Source organism: Perognathus longimembris, chromosome 2 (genome assembly GCF_023159225.1).
Source record: "Perognathus longimembris pacificus isolate PPM17 chromosome 2, ASM2315922v1, whole genome shotgun sequence".
In the NCBI taxonomy this organism is placed as follows: domain Eukaryota; kingdom Metazoa; phylum Chordata; class Mammalia; order Rodentia; family Heteromyidae; genus Perognathus; species Perognathus longimembris.
The window spans coordinates 91419790-91447400 of NC_063162.1; the positions used below are offsets into that span (position 1 = coordinate 91419790).

At 37.3% G+C, this 27611-nt stretch overlaps 2 protein-coding genes across 3 annotated transcripts in view; both read left to right on the top strand.

Moving 5' to 3' along the window:
- Tmem196 (transmembrane protein 196) overlaps window positions 1-3204 on the top strand; it is a 52853-nt gene extending 49649 nt beyond the window's left edge. For both annotated transcript variants that reach the window (XM_048337825.1, XM_048337826.1), the window contains exon 4: window positions 3145-3204. In XM_048337825.1, the coding sequence (XP_048193782.1) occupies window positions 3145-3204 (60 nt within the window). The remainder of the gene's footprint in view (window positions 1-3144) is intronic.
- Window positions 3205-18346: 15142 nt separating this feature from the next.
- On the top strand, window positions 18347-26735 carry Polr1f (RNA polymerase I subunit F). Its single transcript, XM_048339724.1, has 4 exons — window positions 18347-18622; window positions 20939-21080; window positions 24545-24753; window positions 25185-26735. The coding sequence occupies exons 1-4, from the start codon at window positions 18369-18371 to the stop codon at window positions 25591-25593; spliced, it is 1014 nt and encodes a 337-aa protein (XP_048195681.1). The 5' UTR covers window positions 18347-18368; the 3' UTR covers window positions 25594-26735.
- The last annotated feature ends 876 nt before the right edge of the window (window positions 26736-27611 follow it).

Here is a 27611-nt window from a genome sequence, read left to right on the forward strand (position 1 = left end):
GCAAATTCCTTTGTCAATTATGATGGAAATGAAATTGTACCATGGCAGAGTATAATAAAAAATAACAATAGATGCTAATTCTGTTAATTTATTTTGAAATTTCAAAAAATATATAGTTTGTATGTGGTTGCTTTGTGTAAAATCTATAGAAGAGAGGAGAGTTTTTCAAATTATTCCAAGAAAGCAATTGTAAACAGATCTAGAAACAATTTTAAACATATCTGTGCATGTTCTTTCAAAAAATAAAGAATAATGTAATTAGCTAGCTGGTAAGAAATAAGTCAATAAAAACACATAATCCTTATATATTTGACTACTGGTTGTTTGTGCTCTATTTATGATACTACTATGGTTGAGCTTTTTGTCTGTTTGTGCAATATTTATTGTATACTTGTTATATTTATATTAGAGATTGAGGGCTATTGAAATAACCGACTTGCCCAGCTGCCCGGTGGTGCCCCCGACACCAGAGCTACCTGCAAGGTATGCTGACTCCCAGGGAGTTATCCTGTTGTGATGTTGCTGTACAAAGCAATACCTCCTTTAGAAAGCCATGACACCAACAGGTTGGTCTGGACTGATGCTATCATGTCGCTCCTCAAAGTATCTCTTTCTTAAAGGCTACTTTGAAGAGTTGATATAAGCCTTCATGGCAGAGTCTTGCAGCTTGAACATTGGTTGAGTATTTAAAATATTCAGCCTGCTTATGAGCATCTAAACACATTTCTGCTTGGATGAGTCATAATTGCTCTAATTTTTTTCTCTGCTACATTCTAATTCGGATTGAATATCATCATTCACAAAGCAGAGTTTTACTTTGAACAATAGACGAGTCTGATTAAAAACAAACAATGTGGGCTGGGGATATAGCCTAGTGGCAAGAGTGCCTGCCTCGGATACACGAGGCCCTAGGTTCGATTCCCCAGCACCACATATACAGAAAACGGCCAGAAGTGGCGCGGTGGCTCAGGTGGCGGAGTGCTAGCCTTGAGCGGGAAGAAGCCAGGGACAGTGCTCAGGCCCTGAGTCCAAGGCCCAGGACTGGCCAAAAAAAAAAAAACAAAAACAAAAACAAAACAAAAAAACAACAACAATGTATCTCTATCGTGCCATAATTGCATGAACACATAGCCAACATCTTACACTAATTTAGTAAAAAAAAAAAAAAAATCTGCATGGAATGTTTCTTCCGGTGAAATCATCTGAGATGACACATTTCTAATTGATTTCTGTAGTTCCAACTGCTGAAAACAAATAGTTGGTGGGCTTGGTTTGTTTGAGTGGCAAAATTGAGAATATAGGAAGTCATACAGCCACTGTGGCCCATTTGCTAGATGTATGTCCATTCGTACACAGCCATGCTTAGACCAGCCCAAATTAAGAGAATAATCTTCTTGTTCAGTAGGACATGCCTATTTGCAAATAAACCAACATGACTCATCTATTTAAAAACTAATTTCTACTGTTATTGTTTATGAGTAATTTTGCTGTCCGTGTTGTAGGAGTGAATTTAGTTAAGAAAATTCTTTGAATGTGGTGCTGGTGGCTCCTGATTGTGATCGTACCTGTTCTGGAACTGAGACTAATTTGTTTGGTTCTAAGCCAGTCCAGGTACAATAGTCCACAAAACTCTACTTTGCATTATCCACAAAAACACTGGACTGGAGGTGTAGTTCAAGTGACAGCCCTGAGCAAGAAAGCTTAACAAAAGTGTAAGGTTCTAAGTTCAAGCCCCAGTACCAGCACAAAGAAAGTTCTTCGATTTTTTTTTGTAAAATTAAAAAAAATCCAGCTTTATTTAAATCCTGTAGCAAAATATGTGTACTTTAATCTCTTTTATGGCAACATTTCTTAGGAGAAAGGAAAATGTTTCTTATTTCTAAATCTATTAAGAAATTTTTATTTTAGCAGGATGAATAATAGAGATGTTTATGTAAATATTATTGATGATCATTTGAGGGGGGATGATTTCTGATTATCTTCCCATCAATTGTGAGTGTGTCAAATCCGGTTTCCAAGCAACAAATTTACCAATCCAATAGTTCCAGTGTATTTTCAGACATGTTTTCAGCCTGAGTATCTCCAAATCCAAACAACATAGAAATGGCTGGAAAAGAGATAATTGCGAAAATAACTTCTGCTTGAAACACATTTTGATTTGTTTGTTGTTTTGTTTTTGTTTTAACTTCTCTTTTGCAAATAGGCTTGTTAAAGTGTGGAAAATGCTATTAACCTATTGTAAGATAATTTTGATGTCATAGTTATTTGGTGTACTAAATATGAGAAATGTGAGTGGGCCTCATATCTCATCACCTTTTATTACCTAAGGAAGACTGTAATATTTAATAAATAATGAATTCAAAAATCCAATTTTATTAATGTTTTTTCTATAATTGCAAATGGGATTTTCCTATTTATTTGTATTGCCTTTCCGTGCAGTTCATTTGCTAATTTCTTAATAATTATTCCCTTAAAAATATACAACCAGGTTTCACTGATTATTTTTCCTATGTAAGTAATAGTATTATTTAAAAAAAAATAACCAAAACTTTCCAGCCAGGCATGACGGTACTTCTATTGCTCAGGAGGCTGAGACAGAGGATCTAGAAATTGGAACGAGCCTGGGATATGTAGTGAAACGCTGTCTCAAATAGTCTTTCCTATTGTAATTTTCTACTGATGCATAATTACAAATAAGCATTGATCCCTTTGTGAGTTGGTAGTCAAAAGGCTAGATGCTTCTCTGTAGAATAAATGCTATTCATAGACTGTGTTAGGATATTTATGACATTTTCCCCAGAGGCTGAACATTGAGAGAACGGGCGCACGGGGACACTTCACCTTTTTCTAGGTAACATCCTCCAAAAGAAGGTTGAATGAGGAAAGAGCAAAACCAGAAGTGTTAAGTAGGAATGAACTGATTTTTTTTGAGTAGAAGATTTCAATCAAAAAGACTGTTACGGTCTGCATGTTCATGAGCCACGAAATTCCTTTTCCTCAAACACAACAACAGAATCAGTTCATGAGATTCCTCGACCCCCAAAAAAGTTTTTACAGTGGTTTGAAACTTCAGTTTTGCTAACCTAATTACCAAACCCATGCCTTACTCAGAGTTTTAATTAATTCATTTTATTTTCCTAACAGGAAATGACAGACAACGTGAGCAATGGGAGACCACAGCTGATATCTAATGGAAGAGTATAAGAATGCTTTATAAAGAATTGAATGTGTTTTAGGATGTTTCGTGAAGCAAACAGATACCAAAGGACCAGGAGATGAAATTTCAAGTTCTTGCATTTGCTTTTACCTCTCATGAACATCCACTGAAATTACTCTTCCTGGATTTTGCCTCCCTTATTTTCCAGTTTTTTTCTCTGGAGAAACAAACTTTCCAGAAATGCTCTAGTTTAGACATTTCAACAGAAACATATTATTTCCCTGAAGACTTTTCAGGAAAGGAAAGTAATAAATAAGACAAGGAGAAGACTCATATTTGACAAACACTATTTGACTAGCATGAGTATTAGATTCGTAATTCCATATTTCATATGAGTAATTGAAAAGTAGAGATATTAAGAAATAACAATACTTTATTGATGTCTTTTTTTAAAAGACAGATGGCTTCAAGAATGCCACAATTATAAAAAAAAACTCAACAATGCCTTGTTATAATAACATTGTAATTATTTCCAATTTGTGAATGAACTATATTTCATAATTTATTTGTACATGGCAAAACCATAAAACATAAAAAGGGTTTTTTAGAGAGAAGATTAATCTGTATGATATTTTTGCATTTTTGCACAAGAATGAAAAATTGTAAGTGAACATCATGTATAAAACATGTATTAAACATGTTTTGATCATGCTGTGTAGCTTTATCTGCATGTTCATGAATGATCCTGAGAATAAAATATGTTGTGTATATGTACATATATATATACTGTACATATAGAAGATGTATATGACATATTTATAGCTACATGAATATAGTTGGTAGTAGAAAGGAAATTGTGATAGGGTATTCCAACATGTATAAAAGGGAGCTGCTCAAAGCTTTTATATGCCCACAAAAATCATATGCTTAATTTCTACTAAACATGTCCATTTTTCTTTTTTATTATATATGTTATATGTAAATATTGTTGTTGATATTTATGGAGTTCAGTGATTAGAATAATACAATATAAAGGTAAATTAGTTTTCTGGTTATCTTACTATGCCTATAATGTTTTTGTAATAATTATTATTAAGATTGATATGTAAACATAACTTCTAATCATATACTTCCATATCTATAAATGAAAAACCTCATGATTATACATGATATGTTTGTATTTTGAACATCTGTCAACTCAATTAACATACAGATGACAGACAATTTAGTCATCAAATGAAGTTACATTTAGCTTTGGTATTATTTCAGTGTTTGTTTTCTCTTGGCAATTAACGGGAAGTAATATAAACATTACTATCCAAAAGAATGTGCAAGAATGATTTGTAAAATAAAATCAAAAGATAAAGTGACATCCAGAGGGCTAAATTCATTCTTTCTCTTCCATAATGGAATGTTAAAATACCAAACACAATCCATAGATACAAGAGAATAGCATGGTCTTTTAAAATATTTATGAGAATATAATCTCTGGCAACAGACAAATGAATCTAGTATTTTGAAATCAACAACTCCTACAGTACTATATATTTTATTACTTCCCAAAGTGAATCAATTTTCAAATAATTTTTATGAGTTGTTTACTGAAATACTGGTAAATTAAAATCCTTAAAGTCCAACCAGAGAACACATTACCATGAATACACAGGATTATTAATTTTAATTGTGCTAAAAGTAACCATCACTAGAGTTCATCTGAAGCTTTTTAGCTTTGTAGCAATATGGTCATTATTTAATGTATTTAAACTGGCTTCTTAAACAATTCTGGCTGGTGTGAGCTAACTACTCTGTTGAGGATAGAGTTTTAAAGTGTCCCAAATCATTTGGATAACTTTACCATCTAGTAATTACAGATCTTTCCCATAAGTGAGGCCTCAAGTGGTGAATGAGCATATCGCCATTCATTTCATGCCACAAGCAGGCAGAACACTTGCCTCTACAAAAGTAAAGTCTACAGTGCAAATATGTTGTGTGTCCAGGGTTCTACTGAATTTATGCAAAGAAGTTTTTTTTACATACTAAATCACCAACTGTCAGCTGCATTTCTCTACAGGTGTGTTTGTACAATAAAGAAATGCCACTAAGGTATTTCAATGCCTTTTGGATTGATAAAACTCGCACATTAATTTACACAAATAGGCACATCTCTGCTTTGACATAGAGTTAAAAAGAGATACAATCTCACCACAGTTATCCAAATAGTCCTCAGTGAATGCTTAAACCTATATAGATATATACTTAAATGCAATTAGTTCAACGCAGTGTTTTCTGGGTTCAGCTGGGGTAATTTACATGGAGGAGGGCCATGTAGTGACCCTTGAGATAACTGGAAGAAGGTAAGAAGACATTCAAGTAGCTGAAAACTTATTTTTCACAACACATTGATTATAAACTATGAGTTTTAAGGGACTACATTATAGTTCTCGTAATAGACTACCCTTGAGGAAAAGAAATGAGACACCATATTTTAAAAATATATGAAACTGATGTGTGTACAGGTGTGCTTAGCGACTAGCAGACAAGAAGTTAAGCTTATAGTAAGTTGAAAAGTGAACTTTCTTTGAAATTCTCAAACCTTTTTGTGTACACTATGATTTGAAGTAGAATGTGGTAGGATGACACTATTGATGTCCATGTAATAAAATGGTGTGCTTTGAAACTACAGATTGTATTGGCTTTCTTTTCATAATACAAAATGATTTTCCCTAATAGCTGTATAAATAAATGTGGTTTTCTAAGACTGCTGTGAATGAGGGGGAAAAGGGTCCAAGCTGGAAGGCTTGAAAGTAAGAAAGGATATTATTTGAATATGTTCAAATGCAGGACGGGAGTGGGTGATGATACAGAACAAAATGGGTAGTAACACAGTGAAATCTCTGAGGTGCCAGGAGGATATAAGATACAGATCATTGAGTCACAATTAACTGTAGGTGGGCCTGAGACTCAAAATCTCACAAATGAAACAATATTTAAGAGCCTTCTAATGACCTGCTTGGGTTTATCAAATTGGTTGTTCTCAAAATTTGGCCTGGATAATGACCCATTTTTAAACCTGTCCTATGAGCTTAATGTCATTTAGCATTTCTGTCCTCACACACTAAATGCTTGAAGGACATTTCACAATTCAGTTAACTGAAATATCTCAATAAATTTATGTCTGTGTCTTTGGTAGAGAAATATATCTTCATTTAGAAACACTGAGAATCCTGAAATATGATACAGAGCAGCCAATAGTAATATGCCTTACAAGTGTAGAACTGAATTATTTAAAGTTATAAAGTCACTCTTCTAAGGTATTGTGGTTTAGGTCTTAAATGTTCCCCCAAATAGTTTATGAGCTGATTGAATGGTTCCCAGAGGGAGGTAGGAGGTTCTGGAACACTGAGTGAGTGGCAGGACCGGAGTCACTGGCGGTATGATCTTGATAGAGATATTGGGACTCCCAGCCCTCCCTTTTTCTCTTCCTTCCTCCATTTCTCCTTTCTTTTCTCCTTTCTTCCTTCTCTTCCCCTCTGCCTCCTTTCCTTCCTTCCTTCTTTCCTTCTCTCCCTCCCTCCCTCCCTCCCTCCCTCCCTCCCTCCCTCCCTCCCTCCCTCCCTCCCTCCCTCCCTCCCTCCTTCCCTCCCTTCCTCCCTTCCTTCCTTCCTTTCTTCCTTCCCTCCTCTGGGCTCTCTCTCTGTACATCTCTCTGTGCCCCTCCCCCCCCCACCCCACAATACCTTCTCTCTCTGCCTTTGGGTCACCATGAAGTGAGCAACTTCCTCCACACATGCTTGCCTTCATGACTTTCTATCTCACTCTATGCCCAAATAATCAGAGCCAAGTAACAACACACTGAAACCTTTGAAATTGTGAGCTAAATTGTTTACCTCGGTAGTTTGTGACAACGATGGAAACCTAACTAAAACACAAGGTCTCCATACCACAAGTAATATGGTAAATTTAACTATAAATTAATTTTAAATTAAATCTTCAATGACTCCACCAAACTAATCATGTCCCAAAGGCTAAATACTCACATATGGACAACAGTTTTAGAACATTTCCATTATTTCAGAAAGTGCCATTAGACAGCATTGGTCAAAAGCACACAAAATGGAAATGTTCGCTGGCTTTTTTTTTTTTTTTTTTTTTGCTCAATCCTTGTAGAAGTTCTTCTACAGTTGAGCATTCATCATGAGCTAGGCACCTGTGGCTCAAATCTGTAATCCAAGCTACTTTGGAGGTTGAGATCTGAGGACTGTGGTTTAGAGCCCACCTGGGTAGAAAAGTCCATGAGAACCTTGTCTACAATTAACCAGCAAAAGAAAATAAATGAACTGTAGGTATGGCTCAAGTGGTAGAGTAACAGCTGTTAGGAAAAAAGCTGAGCAAAAGGAAATGACTCTGATTTCAAGTAGTGGTACATAGGAAGGAAGGAAAGAAAGGAGATTTGTAGACACTGTGGAATTTTAAAAAGGACTGAGCAAGGGGCTGGGGATATGGCCTAGTAGCAAGAGGGCTTGCATCCTATACAAGAAGCCCTCGGTTCGATTCCCCAGCACCACATATACAGAAAATGGCCAAAAGTGGCGCTGCGGCTCAAGTGGCAGAGTGCTAACCTTGAGCAAAAAGAAGCCAGGGACAGTGCTCAGGCCCTGAGTCCAAGCCCCAGGACTGGCAAAAAAAAAAAAAGAGGACTGAGCAAAACTAGGTATAACTAGCAAAAGTAACTGTAAATCAGCACATAGTGAATTTCAGAACTTGTTTTAGAGATTCATGATGCACAAGTTCTCCCCATAGAAAATGCCACTGTGTCACTAATTATTTCGCATTTGATAGGAGAAATAAATTGAGTAACTCCTCTTGTTTTGGAGAAGTGTATTTGGCTTATTGATATATTTCGATGTATAATCCTGGATTTTTGTGCTGGGAAAAATGCGAATAATAGCACACTGCCTTCTGCTTTATTCTGACTTAGCTAAAAAAAAAAAAAAAGTGGTATGTTTTAATACCTTATGTCCCAAACTATATTTTCAGAGATATTTAGCAAACATTTTTCAGAAATGTAGAGAGATCATCTTAAATAACATTTGGTTGGAATACTGTTTCCAAATAAAATTTTAGAACTTGGCATTGCTTTACTCTTTTCTTCAAGTCATTTTTTTTTCTGGAAACATACGTAATATTTCTTACAGCCAAGAAATTCAATTGTTACAAATCCATAAATCACAAGTTGCCATTGACTCACAGCAGAGGAAGCCATTTTGGATTGGATGCCTAGTAAAATTATATAGATTTTTAAAAAAATATAGATTGTTTTTGCCAAAAAAAGCAATGTACAAGAATCTTGATGAGGAATAAATTCACAAAAATATATTATTATTGAAAGGTCTAGCTGTAAATAGAAGAAATGTTTTATTAGTTTAACAGTTTAGTGTTATCTAAATCAACTGACCATAGTGAAAGGACACTCCTACTTTTAGGCAGATAGCTTTCATGCAGTTGGAATTTTTGGAGTGTGAAGAACTGTCTTTATTTCCCTTGATATCAGCCAAAGATTATTTTTAAAGTTTTTCTTCATTACCAACCAACACTCAACTTTCTCAACTACACAATACACTGCAGAACTTTCTCCCAAACCAAAATGTGGTATGTTACTGATAGTTGCCAAAAACACTGTAGAACTTGGCTGACACTTCACAGGACAACTTCAAATCTTGCTAGCATCGTACTTGCAAATCACAAGGTCCTTGCAAATCACAAGAAATCAGGCTTATGATCAATCCTTACAATTAATACATGATGGTCCTGGCCCTTCCTAGGACAGTGTTTCTCAAGCAGCTTTCCATCACACACTGGGAGAAAGCAGAAAGAAATCCCTTGAAACGCCATGCTTAATGCCAGGAAAGAAAAGCTGCAGATTCTTTTGTGAGTGACTACTAAACAACACTGCACTCACTCTGAACCATGTGTCAGCCAAGGAATGAGGAAACACACGCACACACACACACACACACACACACACACACACACACACACACAATTCAAAAAGCCCTCTTTGGATAGCTCTCCAAATGTCCATAATCTTTGATACCATTCAAAGTTTTCTGAGATACAGTCGATTCATTTGCATATCAGTCTTCAAAGAATATCAGTAGTCATACATAACTCCCTAAGAACCTAAAACTTTAAAGGTTCTATTTTCTCTCTATTAACATAAATTAGTTAAAAAATGTTATGTTTCCAAGTCACAATATAGTGAATACTGAAAATTTTACCCTAATTCTATCTCTTAACCCAAAGGATAACTATGAAGCACATGAAAGATAATCTTTTACCAAAAACTATTGTAACATGTTATCTATAAATTTTAATTTTCCCCTATCCTTTCTTTAACCTAAGAAAGATTGATAGGCACCAATATTTTAAATGGTGAGATCATAGCTGGTGAAACTTCTGATTGTACCTTTTCAACCAACTCATATGATATATGCATATACTAGTAAGAACCTATGACAAACCACTATTATTCTTCTTTATTTGATCTGATCTTGTGATTTCATGTATGGCTTTGTGGTCCTGCCCTGATTTCAGTTCTTGATCCATTCACTTGAACCTGAAACTTCATCTTTACAGTTGTAAAGCTATAATAGCTATCTGACTTCATTCTCCTTACTCAGGATTGTTGAATAGGACTCTCTCCTCCTGATGTAGCGCAGAACGTCCAGTGTTGGTTATCAACCAGGCATACGGTTATAGCTGAAGCGTTTGCAAAATTGTAATCATCTGGTCAACCTGGATTTGTTCAAATTAGAAATAGGGACTGGATAATCTCAGACATCTGAAAGACAATACAAGCTCCAAAGACCTTGAATGTAGAAAGGATGGAAAAGCTAGAAAACTATTGGAAGCAAGCAGGTTGCTCTGAGCAAGCAACCAAAGTAAGATCATTTTTCCTCACTTGGGTTTTACAGATAAAGGGATCTGCAAAGCCTAGAGAAACTTAAATTTCTAGTGAACAAAATTCTTCATTTATATCTGTGTCTTATAGCTGGTATTTTTGTGGTTTTCTTCTTTAAGCTTGTAGTATAGCCTACTCAAATCTGCCAAAGAATATCAGAACGAAAAGGTTTTCCTTAAGCCAGAGCTAAGAATATCAGAATCATCCTACAGCCAATATGGTACAGGGTAGCCAGAATGAGGAAATACCAAGTGGGTGGAGGATAAAGGCTTAGAGTTGATTTTATTTGGTATTTGGCCACCCACTCAAAAATACGCTTTTCATTTCAAGTGTTTAAAATGAGAAAAAAATGAGGATAGCTAGGCATCAGTGCCTCATGCTTGTAATCTTAGCTACTCAGGAATGATGTGAAGATCATGGTTCAAATCCAGCCCAGATTGGATAAGTCCATGAGATTCTTATGGCCAATGAACCGTGAAGAAGCCAGAAGTGGAACTGTGTGTGGATCAAATGGTAGAGAACTAGCCTTGAGCAAAATGCTCAGGGACAGAGCCCAGGCCCTGAATTCAAGTCCCAGGATAAGCATTAAAAAATGTAGATATTAAAAAATGTGCAAATCCCTTTGAAACTTCTGTAACTTACTGTTTTGTTACTGGGCAAGTCTACATTTTTCTCACTGGAGAAAGATCATTCATTACTTTAGTAATTTCCAAAGCATAGATAGTACTAAGAACATCCTTTGGCCATAAGAGGGATATAAAGGCTAATTCATTTGGATGTTTTTTCCTAGTCACATCAGCATAAATCATTTACCAAAACCCACCCTATAGCTGGACATGGAGACATGTCACTAATCTCTGCACTTGAAGGCTGAGGGAAGATGATGGTGAGTTGGAGGCCAACCTAGGTTACAGAGTGGACGCCCTCTCAAAACAATTATATAATAAGCTAAGCAAAGCATTGGTAGTTCACATTTATAATCCTAGCTCTTCAGAAAGCTGAGATCTGAGGATGGCAGTTTGAAAGTAGCCTGGCAAGTAAGACTCTAATCTCCAGTTAACCTGTAAAAAGCTGGAGGGGGAGCTGTACCCTACAGTGGAAGAACACCAGCTTTGAGGGAAAAATAAAATTAAAAACCTTACATAACAAAGAAGAAAGCAACATAACTAAATTTCATTTTTATCTATTTTTTCACCAAATTGTCCATGCCACATTTCTTTGAAAATATGTAAAGATAATGACCTTTGAACTCCCACCTACACTGATTCTGCAGCCAGCAGGTGGCTTATTAAACTATAGTTTTAATGTAATCTTCAAAAACTTTAAAAAAGTAATAGTTTTCTATTTTTTCCACAGTGAGCTGAGGACAGATGGGAGTAAATGAAATTTCCACAGTTCTCTTGCAAACACTGTGGCTAATTTTAATAACCAGATTTCTCAGAATTGAAATGTGAGATTTAAAAACAGTATTAAAACCAAGTTGCAGCACAGGTTGACTGGAAAGGAAATAAGTCCTTAGAAGAAATACTGAAGCTTCTTTTCACAAGAAAACAGTAAATTATATGAAGATGGCATATTATCTCTCTAAGCCTCACCCATTTAGGGCTCCTTCTTCACTCCTTCTCAAACTTTGGAAACATTGAATGGTCACAGTTGCACTGAGCACATACACATATAGCACATCCACACATATCTCAGAAGTTTGTTTTTTTGTTTGGTGTGTTTTTTTGTTTGTTTGGTGTGTGTGTGTGTGTGCGCACACACACGCATGTTCCTATACTAGGACATTAAGGCCCAAAGCCTTAGTTCTTTAGCTGTCCTTTAGCTTTTTCCACTCAAAGTTGTTGTTCTACCACTTGAGCCACACCTCTACTTCATACTTTTTGCGGATTAATTGGTGATAAGAGCCTCACAGACTTTTCTCTTCCAGCTGGCTTCGTACCACAATCCTTAGATCTCAGCATTCTGACCAGCTAGGATTCCAGCCATACACTTACTGTGTTTAGCTTTCAGATTTGATTTCTTAAATTAATCTTTTATAACTAGGATCTTGCATCAGAAATGTGTTGTTGCTATCCTTTTGGCCTTCCAAGGGCATGTTTATTCTCAAATGAGGTAGTTAAATTCAGCCTCAAGTAAGCACTGCTAAAAATTGACATGACTTTATTTAGGGCTAGATTTTATTTTATTTTATTTTTTTCAAATTTTTATTATCAAACTGATGTACAGAGAGGTTACAGTTTCATACGTTAGGCTTTGGATACATTTCTTGTACTGTTTGTTAGATTTTAAAGTTCAAGTTAAACCATTTATTTACTCTGTTTCTGTCTTCTCTATCCCATTATGTGGGGCATTTTCCTTCCTTAATACTCTCTGAAGGGCCTATTGTGATTTACAATCATTCATATCGTAAAACTGTATTTACACACAACAGACAAGGATACATGTTACACATACTCTGAGGAAATTGAATCTACTGTTTTCCTTTTTTTAACACCAATAAAAATAGCCATAATGAACTGAGCACCCCAAGTTCATGCCTACCATCCTAGATACTCAGGAGGCTGAAATCTGAGGATTAAGGTTTGAAACCAGCCCAGAAAGGAACATTCATAAGACTCTTATATCCAACTAAGCACCAAAACAGCTAGGAAAGGAGCTGTGGCTAGAGTGGTAAAGCACTATCCTTGAGCAAAACAGCTCAAGGACAGGGCTCAGGACCTGTGCTTAAGCCCCAGGACCAGCATGCATATGTGTGTGTGTGTGTGTGTGTGTGTGTGTGTGTGTGTGCAAACACACACACACACACTAATAATAATACAAATAAGCAAAGCTTATCAAGAAAATTGCCTTTTCTCCCTGATGATAGTACTATGCTGCTTGAAAAAAATTGTATTTTGTGTTCATTATAATTTAATTACCCTCGAATGAGGTAAAATGCCCATAATTTTATCCTTCGCAGTATAATCAAAGGGGAACATAAACTATTGTTTTCTTATTATATATAAGAACCATGTGGGAACTTAGTAATGCCATGCTGCCATTATGAATCTAATAAATTACACAAAATCTTATGAACACCATTTAGCAAATTTTATGCACCAAAACAAATGAAACAAAAAATCAATTACATAGTGTGGGTGTATCAATTATAGCTGAACAATAAGTATCTTTTCTGTGCATCTACTCTTACGCTTCAAATCTATTAGACTTACACAAACTTGAGAGGGCATTGTAATCCCGTGGAGGCCTTGTTCAAACAGAGTTCTGGCTCCATCTTCAGATGAATGAGCCTAGGAAGAGCCCGAGAATACTCTTCTCTAACCGATTCCCAGATGATGTTGATGCTTTGGGGTCCAAAAACCTGATTTGAAGTCAATCAATAGAACATAATCTGATCAAATGAATTGAGTTTTATAGACAGATTCATTAAAGGCTCTCATTTCTGGCTCTACAGCATATGCTGTAGATTGGAAAATGTAAATGCCACTGTGTTTAATGAGGTTTAATATGCTGTTATTTTTCTCCAAAATCATCTGTAGGCAGTATTCATCTATTAGTATTAGGAATCTAACAAGCAAGTAGATAGAGCTTTAAGAGTGAACAACTTATACTAAGGTATCAGGATTACACATAAAAGCAAGCAAGCCATCAATACATAACTGTGGTATGTTTGTTTGCCATTTGTACAATGTATTAAGCTTAAGCAAAGCTCCAAAATAGTAAAGCTCATGCGTGCCATCTGCTGACAAATTTGTGACTTACAAGTGGCCTGCCTCAAGGGTGAATTCTTCAATGTGTTAGGGCTTGACATCTTTTTGTTTCTTTATTTCCAAAAGTATAGTAGGCAAATCTTAAACATGTATTTTTCTCTAACAATCTTGTATTTCACATCTTAGTGAACCACTCAAAGGAAACCTTTTCCTTATCTATTGTTTATTTCAAATAGCCCATTTGTTTGGAAACAAATATTTTAATTCCTTCTACTGACAGTTTAATAAAAAATTTTATCTCAGTATTCATACTTATGACTGGAATTCTATCTATACTTATTATGGAATTCTATCAATAAAATATTTTAAAAGGATACTAAATCGAAATAATTGTGTTAAGCTGAGTCAAACTCCCATGTATATCATTTGCTTATAATTACAATATAGTGAGCTGGACTTGAAATTACTCATGGTAATATCATAAAGGCAAAAAGAAACTCAGAAAATTAGAACCAAAACATCCTTCAGTTGTTACTCGTATTCTTTTGGTTTTGTTTGTTTGTTTGTTTGTTTGCTTGCTTTTTGAGCATCCTGAGGAGGAAGGGGGGAGTTTAACTTATGGCCTCACTCTTACTAGGCTGGCACTCTACCACGTGAGCCATAGCTCCAGCCCTGTCTGTCAATAGTTATTTTCAAGACGAGGTTTCTTGAACTTATGTTGCTTGGGCTGACCTCACAGCATGATCCTTCCACTTAGTTTCCAGCATAGCTCATTACTGCCACGACTCACCATCACCTGACTTACCCCAAACTGTTATATATGTTGCACTCTTACACTCTGGCATTGTCTTGTTCCTCAAGAAAGTTACATGCTCCTGTTCTCAAGGCCAGCTTCACAGACATATTTATGTTGAATGAAGCATATCAAACAAATCATGGTCTCAAAGAAATAAACTAGTGAGTGCTTACTATAGAGGCAGTGTTTACGATTGAACTGTGGTTATCTTGTTAAGACATGAGTCTTCACCCTACCATTATGTCTTCTAACCTAAGATTCAGAATGTGAAGTTTATAAACACTAAGCAATCTGTCCAAGATGACAGTGGTAGGATTGGCACCTGTGTGGCCTGATTCTGGAAGCTGAGCCGGCACTCTCGCTTTGACTAAAGCTAGTGCTTGGTTTTTACCAAGCTTGTTTCCATTTGATCTGATTCACACTTCAACATTTTTAGGCAGAGGCTGACTAAAGCTAGCCATCTATCTTCCTATTGTAATTTCTTCATTTGCAGGAAGGAGCTTTTGAGATCCAAAGCACCAGTTTTGGGGGTAATATTTGTGTCCTTAATACTTGTGTCCTAAGTGATCAATAGTTTTGTGTCCTTGAAATGCTGATTGTTCTTTCACTCAAGAGTCATGTGCTAGCACCCAGCCACAGGATTGCCACATGGTGCTGCTGTGTTATTGTTGTTGTTAGCCATACTGAGATTGAACTCAGAGCCTCACGCATACTAGGCAGGTGCTCTTCACCTTGAGACAAATTCCCAGATTTTTTTGGCACCAATTATCTTTAAGGTAGGGTGCTATCTTAGGCTAGAATTAGACTGGGCAACTATTCTCCTAGTTATTCTTCCCCATGTCACTTGGGATGACAGCCCTCATACTGCTAAGCATGGCCATCATTCTCCCCCTATAGCTTGAATGATAGCCACTGTGCCAAGCATTTGGTGAGATGGAATCTCACAAACTGCTTTCCCTTCTGTATCTAGCTGACAACCACTTCTCTGATCTCTGACTCCCAAGTAGCTAGGGCTACAGACTAGAGCTGCCATGCCTGAGAAGGACTGGCTTTTGAATATGCCCTTGGATCCAATCTCTTATTCCTTAAGTAAGCAGATGATGATTCTATGTTGGTGACCTACACAGACACTTAACACAGTGCCTAGCAGGTTTGAAATGAAGTTTTGCCATGATGATGATCACATTGATTGTTGGTTGTGATGTTGATGGTTCTTATAGTTCCTATCTCAAATGTCCCCCAAAGGCCATGAGTTCAAGGCTTGCTCACTACCCTTTCCTGGTATTCAGAAGAGATGGAATAGTGAATGGGTGTGGCTTAGGCAAAGGAAGTTAAATCAAGGGGGACATGTCTCTGAAAGGGGATATTGACCTCAGTACTATCCCCCATCTTGAGTTGATTCCCAGTGGCCATAAAGTGAACCACTGAAGTTTGTATATTTTCTCCTACCATGTTTTGCTTTGCCACAGGCACCAAATAAACAGAACCAAATGGACTGAAACTGAAATGGAGACTTCAACAAGCCTTCCCTTCTTTAAAGTTGACTATCTCAGGAATTTTGTCACAGTGATGGAAAGTTGACTAACATAATAATCATCACTCATGGTACCAATCTGATAAAACCAGCCAAACAGGGATGACAAAAACCTTTCCTGTCATTACAAACATTGCTCTTTACCTATGGGGGGGGGCAATCAAGGAGTTCCAATGCGTACTCTATGACAGAAGAAGGTAATGAGCCTCTTAGGCAAAGTGCTTTAAGTATATGAGACCAGAAAGATTGCATGCATTGGACTGACAGTAAATCAGCCACAGAATCAACACAAGGGGCTATCTCTTTTTTCAGTTGCCAGGCTGGAATAAATTAATGACTGTTCAATAGGCCACTAAGTGTGGAGATATTTTTAAACCAACTAATACAATGCTGTTTTTATATGGAATACTCTTTATAGCAAAATCATTACATATAATTTAAGATTCTTTGTGGTTCTATTTCATAATAAAACTCCACTCTAATAGACTATAGTTTCTTAAAACTCTAAGAAAGCAAACATGGGGGCTTATGGATATATAGAAGCGTTATCAAATCATTTCATAGTTGGGTTAGACTTTTCATCACTGTGACACAATACCTAACAGTTCAATTTTTAAAAGAAAAGATTTATTTGGGTTCAGGTTTTCAGAGATGCGAGTCCATGTTTGCCTGCTCTGTTTTCTGATCCTGGCAAAGAAGGTGATCCTGGCATGAGGTCATGTAGAAGAAGAGTAGTCCCTCTGATGGTAGTCAAGAAGAGAGGAATGACAGGAAGTGGTCAGGACTAGGATATGCCCTTCAGGGTCATGCCCCAATGACCCACTACGTCCAGCTAGGTCCAGTCTTCCATGGCAATCTCCTAACAGTCTATTCAAGCTTTGAATTCCTCAATGGATTAAATTACTCAGTAAGTCAGAAACTTCATGGTTTAAGGTTTAATTCTGGGAATGCTTTGCAGACACACCCAGAAGTGTGCTGAATCCATCTCCAAAATAACTGGCAAAATGCCAGGTTGGAGTTGTGGTTCAAGCAACAGAGTGTCAGCCAAGCAAGCAAAGGAAGTTTAAGGAACTGAGTTTTAAAAAATCATCATAATGGTATGTCATTTTTTTGTTTAAAATTCTTACTAAGGTATTTGCCTTCAGGTAAGGTCTTTCATTTAATGTACTATCTGTTTGTTGTATTTTGTTTGTTTGTTGTTTTACTAAATTGTCTTTTGGACAAAATATTTTCAATCAAGTCACCTGCAGCCAATCTAGAACCATCTTCAATGTAAAGTATAATCAGTACTTGCTAGTTTTGACATAAGTGGTGTAGTAGGCTGCCTCAGCGTTAGAGATTATCAAAACTCCTCAAACTGAATGTTTGATGGCAGTGACAAACATATACAGGGAACTAATTCGTACAGAGAAACAGAGAAGGGTACAGAATGTAAACTTTAACATAAAATCTGACATGAATATATTTACCTATTTGAGAGAAAGTATCTAATTATTCCCTGATAGAATAAACTTCCCTAGAGTAAAGGGTAGGGAGGGGGAGAGAAGATAGGAGACAGAGAGACAGAGAGGAGAGAGAGGAGAGAGGAGAGAGGAGAGAGAGAGAGAGAGAGAGAGAGAGAGAGAGAGAGAGAGAGAGAGAGAGAGAGAGAGAGAGAGAGAGAGAGAGAGAGAGAAGAGAGGAGAGAGACAGAGAGAGAGAGACTTATAAGTAGTGGGATTATTTCCTAATTCAGCAGCTGCAGAAAGAGGAGAAAAGCTGGCTGGAGCAGGAGATAGAGGGTGGGTTCGTGCTCACATGTTGTATTTGGAGAATGGGAACTGCCGATTAAGATAAAATATACTCCGTAAATATTTCGGGTTCATTATTGTGCAGTCCAAGCTTGCAAGATTAATAGAATTAATGAAAAGACCACGTCGCTCCTGCAAAATATTAATCCAATGAGGTTGGGTGTAAAGATCCACAAGTTTGCCAGACAGAACCTGTTTGGGTTGAGCGCAGGCTCAAAACATCCGTTGGTTCTCAGGCCGATCCCCAGCGCTGAAAAATTAGCCCCCTGCTGGTCAGACCCGAATATTACTCCCGAAGGAAAGAAATTAAACTCTTAGAGGCGTGGCAGAGGGCTGATTACGTAAAACACGGGCGTCGCCGGCGAGGCTGTTGCGCTAGCGTCAGTCGTGCGCGCCGACAGAGACCTAGCCAGCCGCATGGCTGCTGACGGTACGGAGTCATCCGCCCCGAAGGCGGTTTCGGATGGGCCTGCGGTGGGACCAGCCGGGGTCCTGCCTTGCCTGGAGCTGCCGACCTACGCTGCTGCGAGTGCGTTGGTCGGTAGCCGCTACTCGTGCCTGGTGGCCGGGCCGCACCGCCGGCACGTCGCCCTGTCGCCCCGCTACCTCCAGCGGAAGCGCACGGGGATCCGGGAGCAGCTGGACGCCGAGCTCCTGCGCTATTCCGAGAGGTACTGTGGCCCTTTGCTTTCCTTCTCCCGGCGGGCGAACCCCCAAACACGGCCTGGGCCCCTCGCTTTGGGCAAGGAGGACGTCCATCCTAATGGCGCGGCGGCCAAGAACAGAATTGGTAAAGGTCTCACCGGGCTCCCGGGCATCTGGAGTCTCGGCCCGCCCAGCGAGGTCCCTGCCCCCCCGGGCCGCCTGCCTAGCCAGGCCTCAGCCTCCCAGGCCGGGGTCCTTGTGGGGACCCTTTTATGGAAAGACAGGGAGGGATTTATAGGTCAAATGTCCTCAGCAGTAGTGGAGATCAGAATGCTGTCGGAATAACCAAAAGGCCCAGTTTTATTGGAAGCAGTGAACATTTCAGTTAACTCCTTCCGAGTAATTTTGTCATTTGACAGTGAAAATGTGGTATCGATGCTTAACCAAATTGTTTCCGTGGAAGATTGCATGTAAATATCTGTACGACCGTTGTTTGGGTTAAACATGGGAGGCTTTTGGATTGTCTTGGGCCCTGGTAATTTCTCGTCTTGTAGACCTGATTAGTTAGAGATGAAGGAGTAAGTACCATTTGCCATGTTTCTTTTATAGGAGCAGAAAATTTATTCAGCCTAACTAAGCCTTTTTTCCTGGTACAGTTATATTAAGGTGTTCAGAGTAACTTGAAAACTCTTAAGAATTACAAGGGGGGAAGAGATGTTCCTTTACATTACTCTAGACCACTTTGGCCCAAAGAGCGATTGTGGAACTGGAATAGATTTCCCCAGAAATTCATGATTGTCCTACAATAATTCTGTGAACCCTAAGAAATTTCAAATATAAATTTCCTTAGATAAATGATTCAAAGCTATGTCCATTTACTTCTCGGACAACCCCGCCAAGAATCAAGTATGTCCTGCTGGGTATTTGATTTGGTTGTACGTCACTGACCTAGCAAGCCTCAGAGTTTGTGTTTCATCCTCAGTACTGCTCCCTCCGTTAAAGAAAAAGAAAAAAGTAGAATCATCTGGAATATTCAGCTAAGCACCAATGCATACTTGTTTATATTTATGTATATGTTATATACTAAGCATTTGATACAATTACAAATTGGATTGGTGTAGGCAAGTTACATTGATAACAAACAGTAAATGTTAAAGTGCCATATGAATGTTTCCTCTTGAATTTACATATCACTCCAAGAAATTCGAATGTTAAGACTATGCAAGGATGACTTAGTATCATTTATATTTGTTTTTTAAAAGATTCTGTGCCAGCTAGTTACAAACAGGTCTGTCCCCTTATTCAGAATTCCAACAGAGCCAAAGATATTTTGTCATTGTGCAGTACTGTCCTGTACAGATCTTCTCTCATCCTTACTTGGCTTTTTTTGTGTTTGTGACAAATAGGTCTACTAAAACAAATTCCCAAGGGCTTTTTACAAAGCAGCAGTTGTCCTTCATTTCAATCAAAAGTGCTTTTACAGGAAGTGGCTCGGGTGTATCATTTTCCTAATTTGGCAGTTACCTTTGGTTCTTCTCTCATAGCTCCTGGCAATTTTACCAAAATAAAGTTTGTTAGGCATAAATTCTTATTCTATATGAATCCTGCTAGTAGCATAAAGTAATCTAAGAGAAATATTTTCTGCTGTGAATGTATTGCTCAGTGGCCTTAGAATTGTGTGTGAAACAGAAACAGATTCAATAAAATTAAACTAGGAATAGTGATGCATTTTTACATGCATTAGAAGGTTGATTTAAGCTTTTCTTTGAAGTCACAAGGTCTTTCTCCTTGGTTGTTGATTAACATTTTAAAGTAGGTGCCTGATATCCTTTGAAACTGTGGGCTAAAGTGTCAGAGCCAGTTCTCAAAGTGCTACAGTTATGTTTCTACACATTTCCATTTGCTAGCAGCAGGTGCAGATTGGGACTTTTCCAAGGTAAATCATTGGTATATTATTTAGGGGCTCTAGCTTTGACCCTAATGCTTCTGTAATGGTTGATAATGTCAAAAATACTATGTTTGGTTAGAAAAAAAAATACACAAACACTTTGCTTGCCAAGACTCATTATTTCTCTGACAGTCATGATAGTTCATTCAGGGAAGAGTGGTCAATTTGTTGCTGCTATAAAATTGTACCTTTTGTTTCTGAGCAGCTGTCTTCAATAATCATTTCAACTTAGCCAACATATTGTAACCTTTTGGTATATTGGCACTACCACTAGTCTTACAACAGTCCATAAGAGCAGGTATACGCTGTGATGGTTTTGGCATCCATGAACTTTCTGAACTCTTAGTCTCTGATCAGTAAAGACAATAAAAGATGGCTTTTTATTTTTTAACAGCCTTTTAGGTGTTCCTATTGCGTATGATAACATCAAGGTTGTAGGTGAACTGGGAGATATTTATGATGATCAAGGACATGTTCATCTAGACATTGAAGCAGACTTTGTCATTTTCTGTCCTGGACCAGGGCAAAAACTTATGGTATGTATATCATATTTTCCCTAACTTACTTTGCATAATTTTTTAATTTAGAAAATGCCCACTTTTTTGTCCATGATCAGGATTCAGACTCCATACCTGACACTTTCACTCATTAGCTGGTGCTCTACTACCTGAGCCATGCCTCCGTCCCCAAGACTGCCTATTTCTTAGGAATCAAATATTATTGTAAAATAGAAATTATTTTAATAGAAAATATAAATAAGCTGCATATATGCATATATAGAATACCATAGTTTCCATGTTTTAATAAGAGCATATTAAAGTGCTTTTTAATAATCTGTCTACCATATATCAGTTGTATATAAATGGGATTCCCTGGTATTTACATATATACATACATACCTGCATACACCAGACATTGATTATACCCATCCTTCTTTCTGCTCCACCCCCACTCACACTCTTTCCACTTCCTAATAATTATTCCATTTAGGTATACCTCCCCCACACATACTTATGAGAAAAAAAATACAATACTTTTCTCCCTGTCTTACTTATTTCACTGAATGTGCTGTCCTCCAAGCTGTCTATTCTGCCACAAATAATAATATATTCATCTGTGACTGTGAGAAAAGTCTAGTCTTTCCATCAGAGTAGGTCTTTCTGTCAGACTTGTGAGGGTTGTTTTTCCAAAAAGTTCCTGCTTTGGTCCTTGATTAAATTTTACATCTTATTCCCGCTACACTTTAATTAAGACATCCTATTACAAGTGCATTGAATTTTACTTACATCCTGTTCCTATTAATTAAAACATCCTGTTGCACTAGTCCTAGCAGAGGGGCAGGGTCTGCTACATTATACATAAAAGGGGAACAGCCTCCTGCTCTGTTACCTTGCTAAATTTTGGCTGATGGCACACCTTCTGAAGAATTAAACTGCCAAGTTCCTTTCATGTTGGTGTCCTTGTTTCTATGTGGCTTTAGAGCTGTGAAAATCTCATGTTATTCTTTCCTGGCCTGTAAGGTTTCTTTGAGAAATCTGCTATCAGATAGAGGGTACCCCAGTATGTATCTCTCTTTCATCTTTAAGAATCTTCTATCTTACCTAGAGGCCTTGATTATGAGATGGTGTGGAGTACACTTATTTGAGTTAAATTTGACTGTTGACTCTTTTTTTTTTTTTTGCCAGTCCTTTGGCTTGAACTCAGGGCCTAGGCACAAGGATAGTACTCTACCACTTGAGCCACAGTGCCACTTCCAGCGTTTTCTATTTATGTGGTACCGAGGCTACCACTAAGCAACATTCCCAGCCCCTGACTGGTGACTCTTGAACTTTCTGTACCTGGATATTTTTTTCCTTTTTCTAAGTTTGGAAAGTTTTATTCATATTTCTTTGAATGAGCTTTCAACTTCTTTGGCATTATCAAGTCCTCCTTAAAACACAATAACCTGAATGTTATCTTTTAATCCTGTCCCACTATTTCTTTCTTTTCATTTTTCTCCAGCAAAACTGTGTATTTCAAATTGCTTCTTTAAGCTTATTCTTCTGTTTGGTCTATTCTGCTACTGATGCCTTCTAGCATATTTTAAATTTTTCTGCATGTGTTTTTCAGCTCAAGAATTCCTGGGTTGTTGTTTTTAAACATTTCTTTCTTTTCTTCAAGCTCATTGAGTTTCCTTAAAACAGCTATTGATTTCTCCGCAGGGTTCATTTATACTAAGGACTGTATGGTCAATTTCTGCCATCATGAAGTATATGAAGTCATGGTTTTCTATAAGCTCTTGAAGCTTGTTGGCTTGTGTTGCTATGTGCACATTGACAAGGCAGGGGTTCATTCTAGTCTCCTAATCTGGCTCTTTGGTGCCTTGGTACTTATATCCTCTGAGCTTGTAGTCCTGTCCATTATTTCATTACCAGATTCAGATCAGCTGTTGATATGTTGTGACTGAGTACAAGGCGACAATTCAAGCCAGATTTGTCCCAAATATTTTGTTGGTGTGTTGTAACAATCGAGTGCCTAGTGGGCCTCTGTTGTTGAGGTGGACTCATGGCCCAACAGCCAGCCCCGAGTGATGCCCAAGAGTTGTGGTTTGGGGCTTACCCTTCACTGAGCTTCACTGTGGCAGGCCTGGTAATGAGTTCAGGTCTAAACCTTGGGCTTAATTTTTAACTCTGCCTCTCCAAGATTGGAGGCAGCTTTCTATTCCCTGCCTTCTTCTATGCATCTTTTCATTTTGTTATACTAAAAGTAGACAAGATAGTCTCACAGTGGTTTCCTTCATTTTTGTGCTGTAGTCTGGTGTCTCAGCCACCATCTTGACCATGTTAGTTTATGTGAGAGGTTACTTGGTTGTGTACATTCCCTGTGATTTCATGAATGTAGAGTGGCTTCTACTCACTGTCATGCAGAATGGTTTCACTGTCCTAGAACCCCCATGTTCCATCTCTATTCCTTGTCTTTCTAGCTAATCTTACCATTTTCCAGTAGTCTTTTTCAGAATCTCAAATGATTAGCATCATAAAACATCCTTTTCAAATTGGCATTTAGGTTCCTCTCTTTTTATTTTTTTCCAGATTTGTTATTTCATTGTTTTATTGTTGAATAATAGGCATTCTATGGACAATCATAGTTCATCAAGCCATGCAGAAACTGGCATTGGAACACCAACAAGCAGAAAATAACTGTAAGGCTGACAGATGAAGGAAAGTTTACTCTGTCACAAATGTAAAAGATTGCTAATGTTAAATTCATTTTTGTGAGTGTGTATGAATATTATTTACAACTCTAAAAAAATACAGATTTTTAAAAACGCATTTAAGGTTTTCATGCATATACTTTGTGCATACTAATTTGGAGGAGGCTTTTTATTAATGGAAAGTTTGATCCTAAAGCTTGAAAGTTACGTACCACTTATATTTTTGTTTTATTGTTTTTCTGATTTAACCAAGGGACCATGCTAGAGATTTACATATAAAATGTGAACTAACTTCTGATAAGCCTAGTAGGACAGCTTATAGCATGATAACTCAAATCATTAAAGAATGCATTTTTAAGCCTTGAAGTGGAATCTGTTTCTAAAATGTATTGTGGGTTCCAGTTACAAAATGCATGTATATATGCTTCTTGCCTTGAGATTCTTTTCACATGTAGCTCATATCAGAGTATTTGCTACTTGGTTTCAGTGCAATTAGTAACCTCTTCACTAGGTAATCTTGCAGTGGGGCTAAAAGTATTGTTTGACCTGATTGATTACTGCTGCTTAATCCAGATAAACAGTTGACTTACAATAACTGAACAAAGTTTGGGTTTTCTAGAAACTCTGCAGTCTTCTACAGCTAAGTCTGGTATAACGTGGCAAGTTGAAATTAATGTAAATTTTGCCACATTAACTCATACCATTAATCTGATTTTTTTTCTTTTGAAGATGATTTTGAAGCTTAGGAAGTTTCATTCATCTTTTAACTTGAGTCTTGATGTTGTTTTTTTTCTTTTCTCTTAACAGGGTACAGTTAATAAAGTATCATCTAGCCATATTGGCTGTTTAGTACACAGATGTTTTAATGCCTCCATCCCTAAGCCTGAGCAGATGTCCTCCGAGCAGTGGCAAACTCTGGATATAAATGTGGGTGATGAACTTGAATTTGAAGTTTTTCGTCTAGACTCGGATGCTGCTGGAGTATTTTGCATTCGAGGAAAACTAAATGTCACTAGGTCAGTTCAACATACTTGATAAACAGTTTGAAAGAAGGGACAGGAGACTTCATTCTTTTCTTTACCAAATGTTCCTTGTATGGCTGGTAAGCCTGGGTTTGTAGTCAATGGCCTAAGATTTCCTGATTCAACCCAAAATTTAGAAGCTGTGTTTTAACTTCTGGAGAGGTACATTTATGTATTAGAGGTAACAATTTATGTTAGAGGTACATTAAATGTTAGATTTAACATTGAGATTAACATACAAAAGCCCATAGACATTTCAGTTGGCCAAAGGAGAATAGAATAGAACATTTAAAACATTGCAGTAGTTACGTATCTTATAATGCCATGTGGAAAATTTTAGAATTTCAAGATATTCTTAATCTCCTACTTATTGTTCCTGTGTTTTTGCCTATTGCTGTTAATTGCTTTTAACTTTTAACTTACAGTTTGCAATCCAAGTGCTCTAAAGTTTCTGAAGAAATAGCAGAAACCACAACTGAAGAAACTGTTGAAAAACATTCAAAAAAGAAAAAGAAAAGGAAGAAAGATGCAGAAACATATGAAGCAGATGGTGGTACCTCAGAGCTAGCAGATTCTGCACATTCCACTGTGAAGGCCGACACAGAAGACCTACGGATTAGTAGTATTGTGGAAAGCATCCAGGAGGAAGAGCCAAAGATGAAGAAGAAAAAGAAGAGAAAGCACCAAGAAGACCAGGATCCTATCTTCCAAGGCAGTGACTCTAGTGGCTACCAGAGTGACCAGAAAAAGAAAAAGAAAAGAAGGAAACACAGTGAGGAGACTGAGCCCATGCCAGACTTAGAAGGCTCACCAGAGAAAAAGAAAAAGCACTAGCCTGTAGTGCATCTTAAATACGGTGCACTCTTTAAAGTAGTTACACTGGATACATACATGTTTTGAATTATACAAAATTCTACACAGAAGTAGTTTAAAAATAGGGTTTTGTACTAGAATTATAAACCTGACTATAAATTATTTTTGGTAAAATATATTATTAAAGTGCTGTTTTAATGCATACAGTATAAAATGGAAGTACCTGATCTCTCTTAAATTCTTTCAGATGTTTACACTATATAAAATCATCTTTAAACCCTCAAGACATGCAAAAGGAGAAGGGAATGGAGTTTTCCTCAAATGATAGAGCACCTGCTAGCACTCATTAGGCCTTGAGTTTAAGCCCCAGAACTGCTTTAAAAAAGTTTAAAATGGCATTATGACAGTGTTAATTCAAATTATTATTCAGATTAAGTAAAGAGTTGACTTTATTTTTACCTTTTTCTGATAATAGGTTCTTCTTTGGTCATTACATGATATTTTACTTTGCTTTTTAAAAAACTCAGTGAATTTGCTAACTTTCAGTTTTTCTTTGTTGTGACTGCTGTTTATTTCTGTTCTTTACAATGCATTGCCAAAAGATTTTCTGAAGCCTGTACAGTTCTTCAATGCCATTTATCTAGTGCTAGACATGAGCTGGCATCAGTTTAATGTTTGGTAATGAGTAAGTTCTGCTAGGGGCCTATCTTGGATGATCTAAGGGCTATCGAGCCTGGAGAGTGCAGGAAGTATGGATAAATAGGGATGCACCCCAGTGCCTTGAAGTACAGTTGGAGATGTGTCCTCAATGTAAAATGCATCTACATATTTTGAAGACATACAATAAAAATTGTAAACTATCTCAGTTTTTATATTGGCAAAATTTATTTTTTTCAATAGTAGGTTAAGTAAAAATAATTTTGGCCTGTGGTTCTGTTTCTTCACAAGGACGAAGACTACACGTGACATTTATATTACCTTTCCTTGGACGGTGCTATTTGGAACAAAGTGAATTGAAACAAGTTGTGATGTACTCAAATGTTTGAAAAAGTGTTTCCTTCAAATTGATCCTGTTTTCATACCCCAAAAATGTCACGTTTACGTTAGTCACAGAAAAATGCATTGTGGCTTACCAATCAGTAAATTTCCACATAATTGACAAATTCTTTCAAGTTTATTTTGGTAGTTCTGTGGTTTTTACTTTGGGCCCTCTCAAATGCTAGATATGGGCTGGAATTCTTGAGCCATGCTGCCAGCCCTTTTTTGATTTAGCTATTTTTCCAATATTGTGTTTTACACGTAGGCTAGCCTGGACACTGTCCTCCTGCCTATACATATAATTGGGATATGGGTATGGACCATCATACTCAGCCTTTTTATTCAGATGAGGTCTCACTTTGTGCACAGTTGGCCTCAAACTGCAATCCTCTTGATTTCTCCTGAATATCTGGAATTTGTAGGTATGAGCCACTGTACCAGCTGGAAACGACAATTTGATAAAGGGGTGAATTTCCCTTAGAGGGAATCTTGAGGACCTAAATCACCCCTGGCTGTGCTTGAGGAAAGCAGTACCACGTTTACAAGGAACTCCATTTTGCCAATCGTAATGAGGCTAGGATACCACCTAGCTTTGGTTCATTTTGATAATCTGGCTAAAATGTTCTTTATTCTACACTTTCATAAATTGACTTAATCTTTTTATATGTTTTCCGGATATCCTTACAAATGCACTTTGTCAAGCTCAGAAACACATTTTGGTGTGATTGGAATCGCATTCACCTGAGATGTTAATGAAGCGAGGTCATTTCCATGAAAGAAGTTTTCTGAGCCAGTGAATCATGTTAACTTGCATGTTATATCTTACTGCATCATTAAGTAGTGCTAAATTTTTCACTTTTTTAATCTTACATATAATTTTCAGTTATTTGTTCCATTCCTTTGTTAATGGGATTTTTTTTTACTTGCTCTAACTAGTTCTTACTGACATTACATACAGGTAATTGATTTTATACATTAACCTACCTGGGAAGATAAACCAA

Excerpts from the sequence above, each read along its gene's own strand:
- Polr1f (XM_048339724.1), top strand. The coding sequence starts at position 18,369 with ATGGCTGCTGACGGTACGGAGTCATCCGCCCCGAAGGCGGTTTCGGAT. Across the intron at positions 18,623-20,938 it reads CTCCTGCGCTATTCCGAGAG|CCTTTTAGGTGTTCCTATTG; the intron begins GTACTGTGGCCC and ends ATTTTTTAACAG. Across the intron at positions 24,754-25,184 it reads GGAAAACTAAATGTCACTAG|TTTGCAATCCAAGTGCTCTA; the intron begins GTCAGTTCAACA and ends TTTAACTTACAG.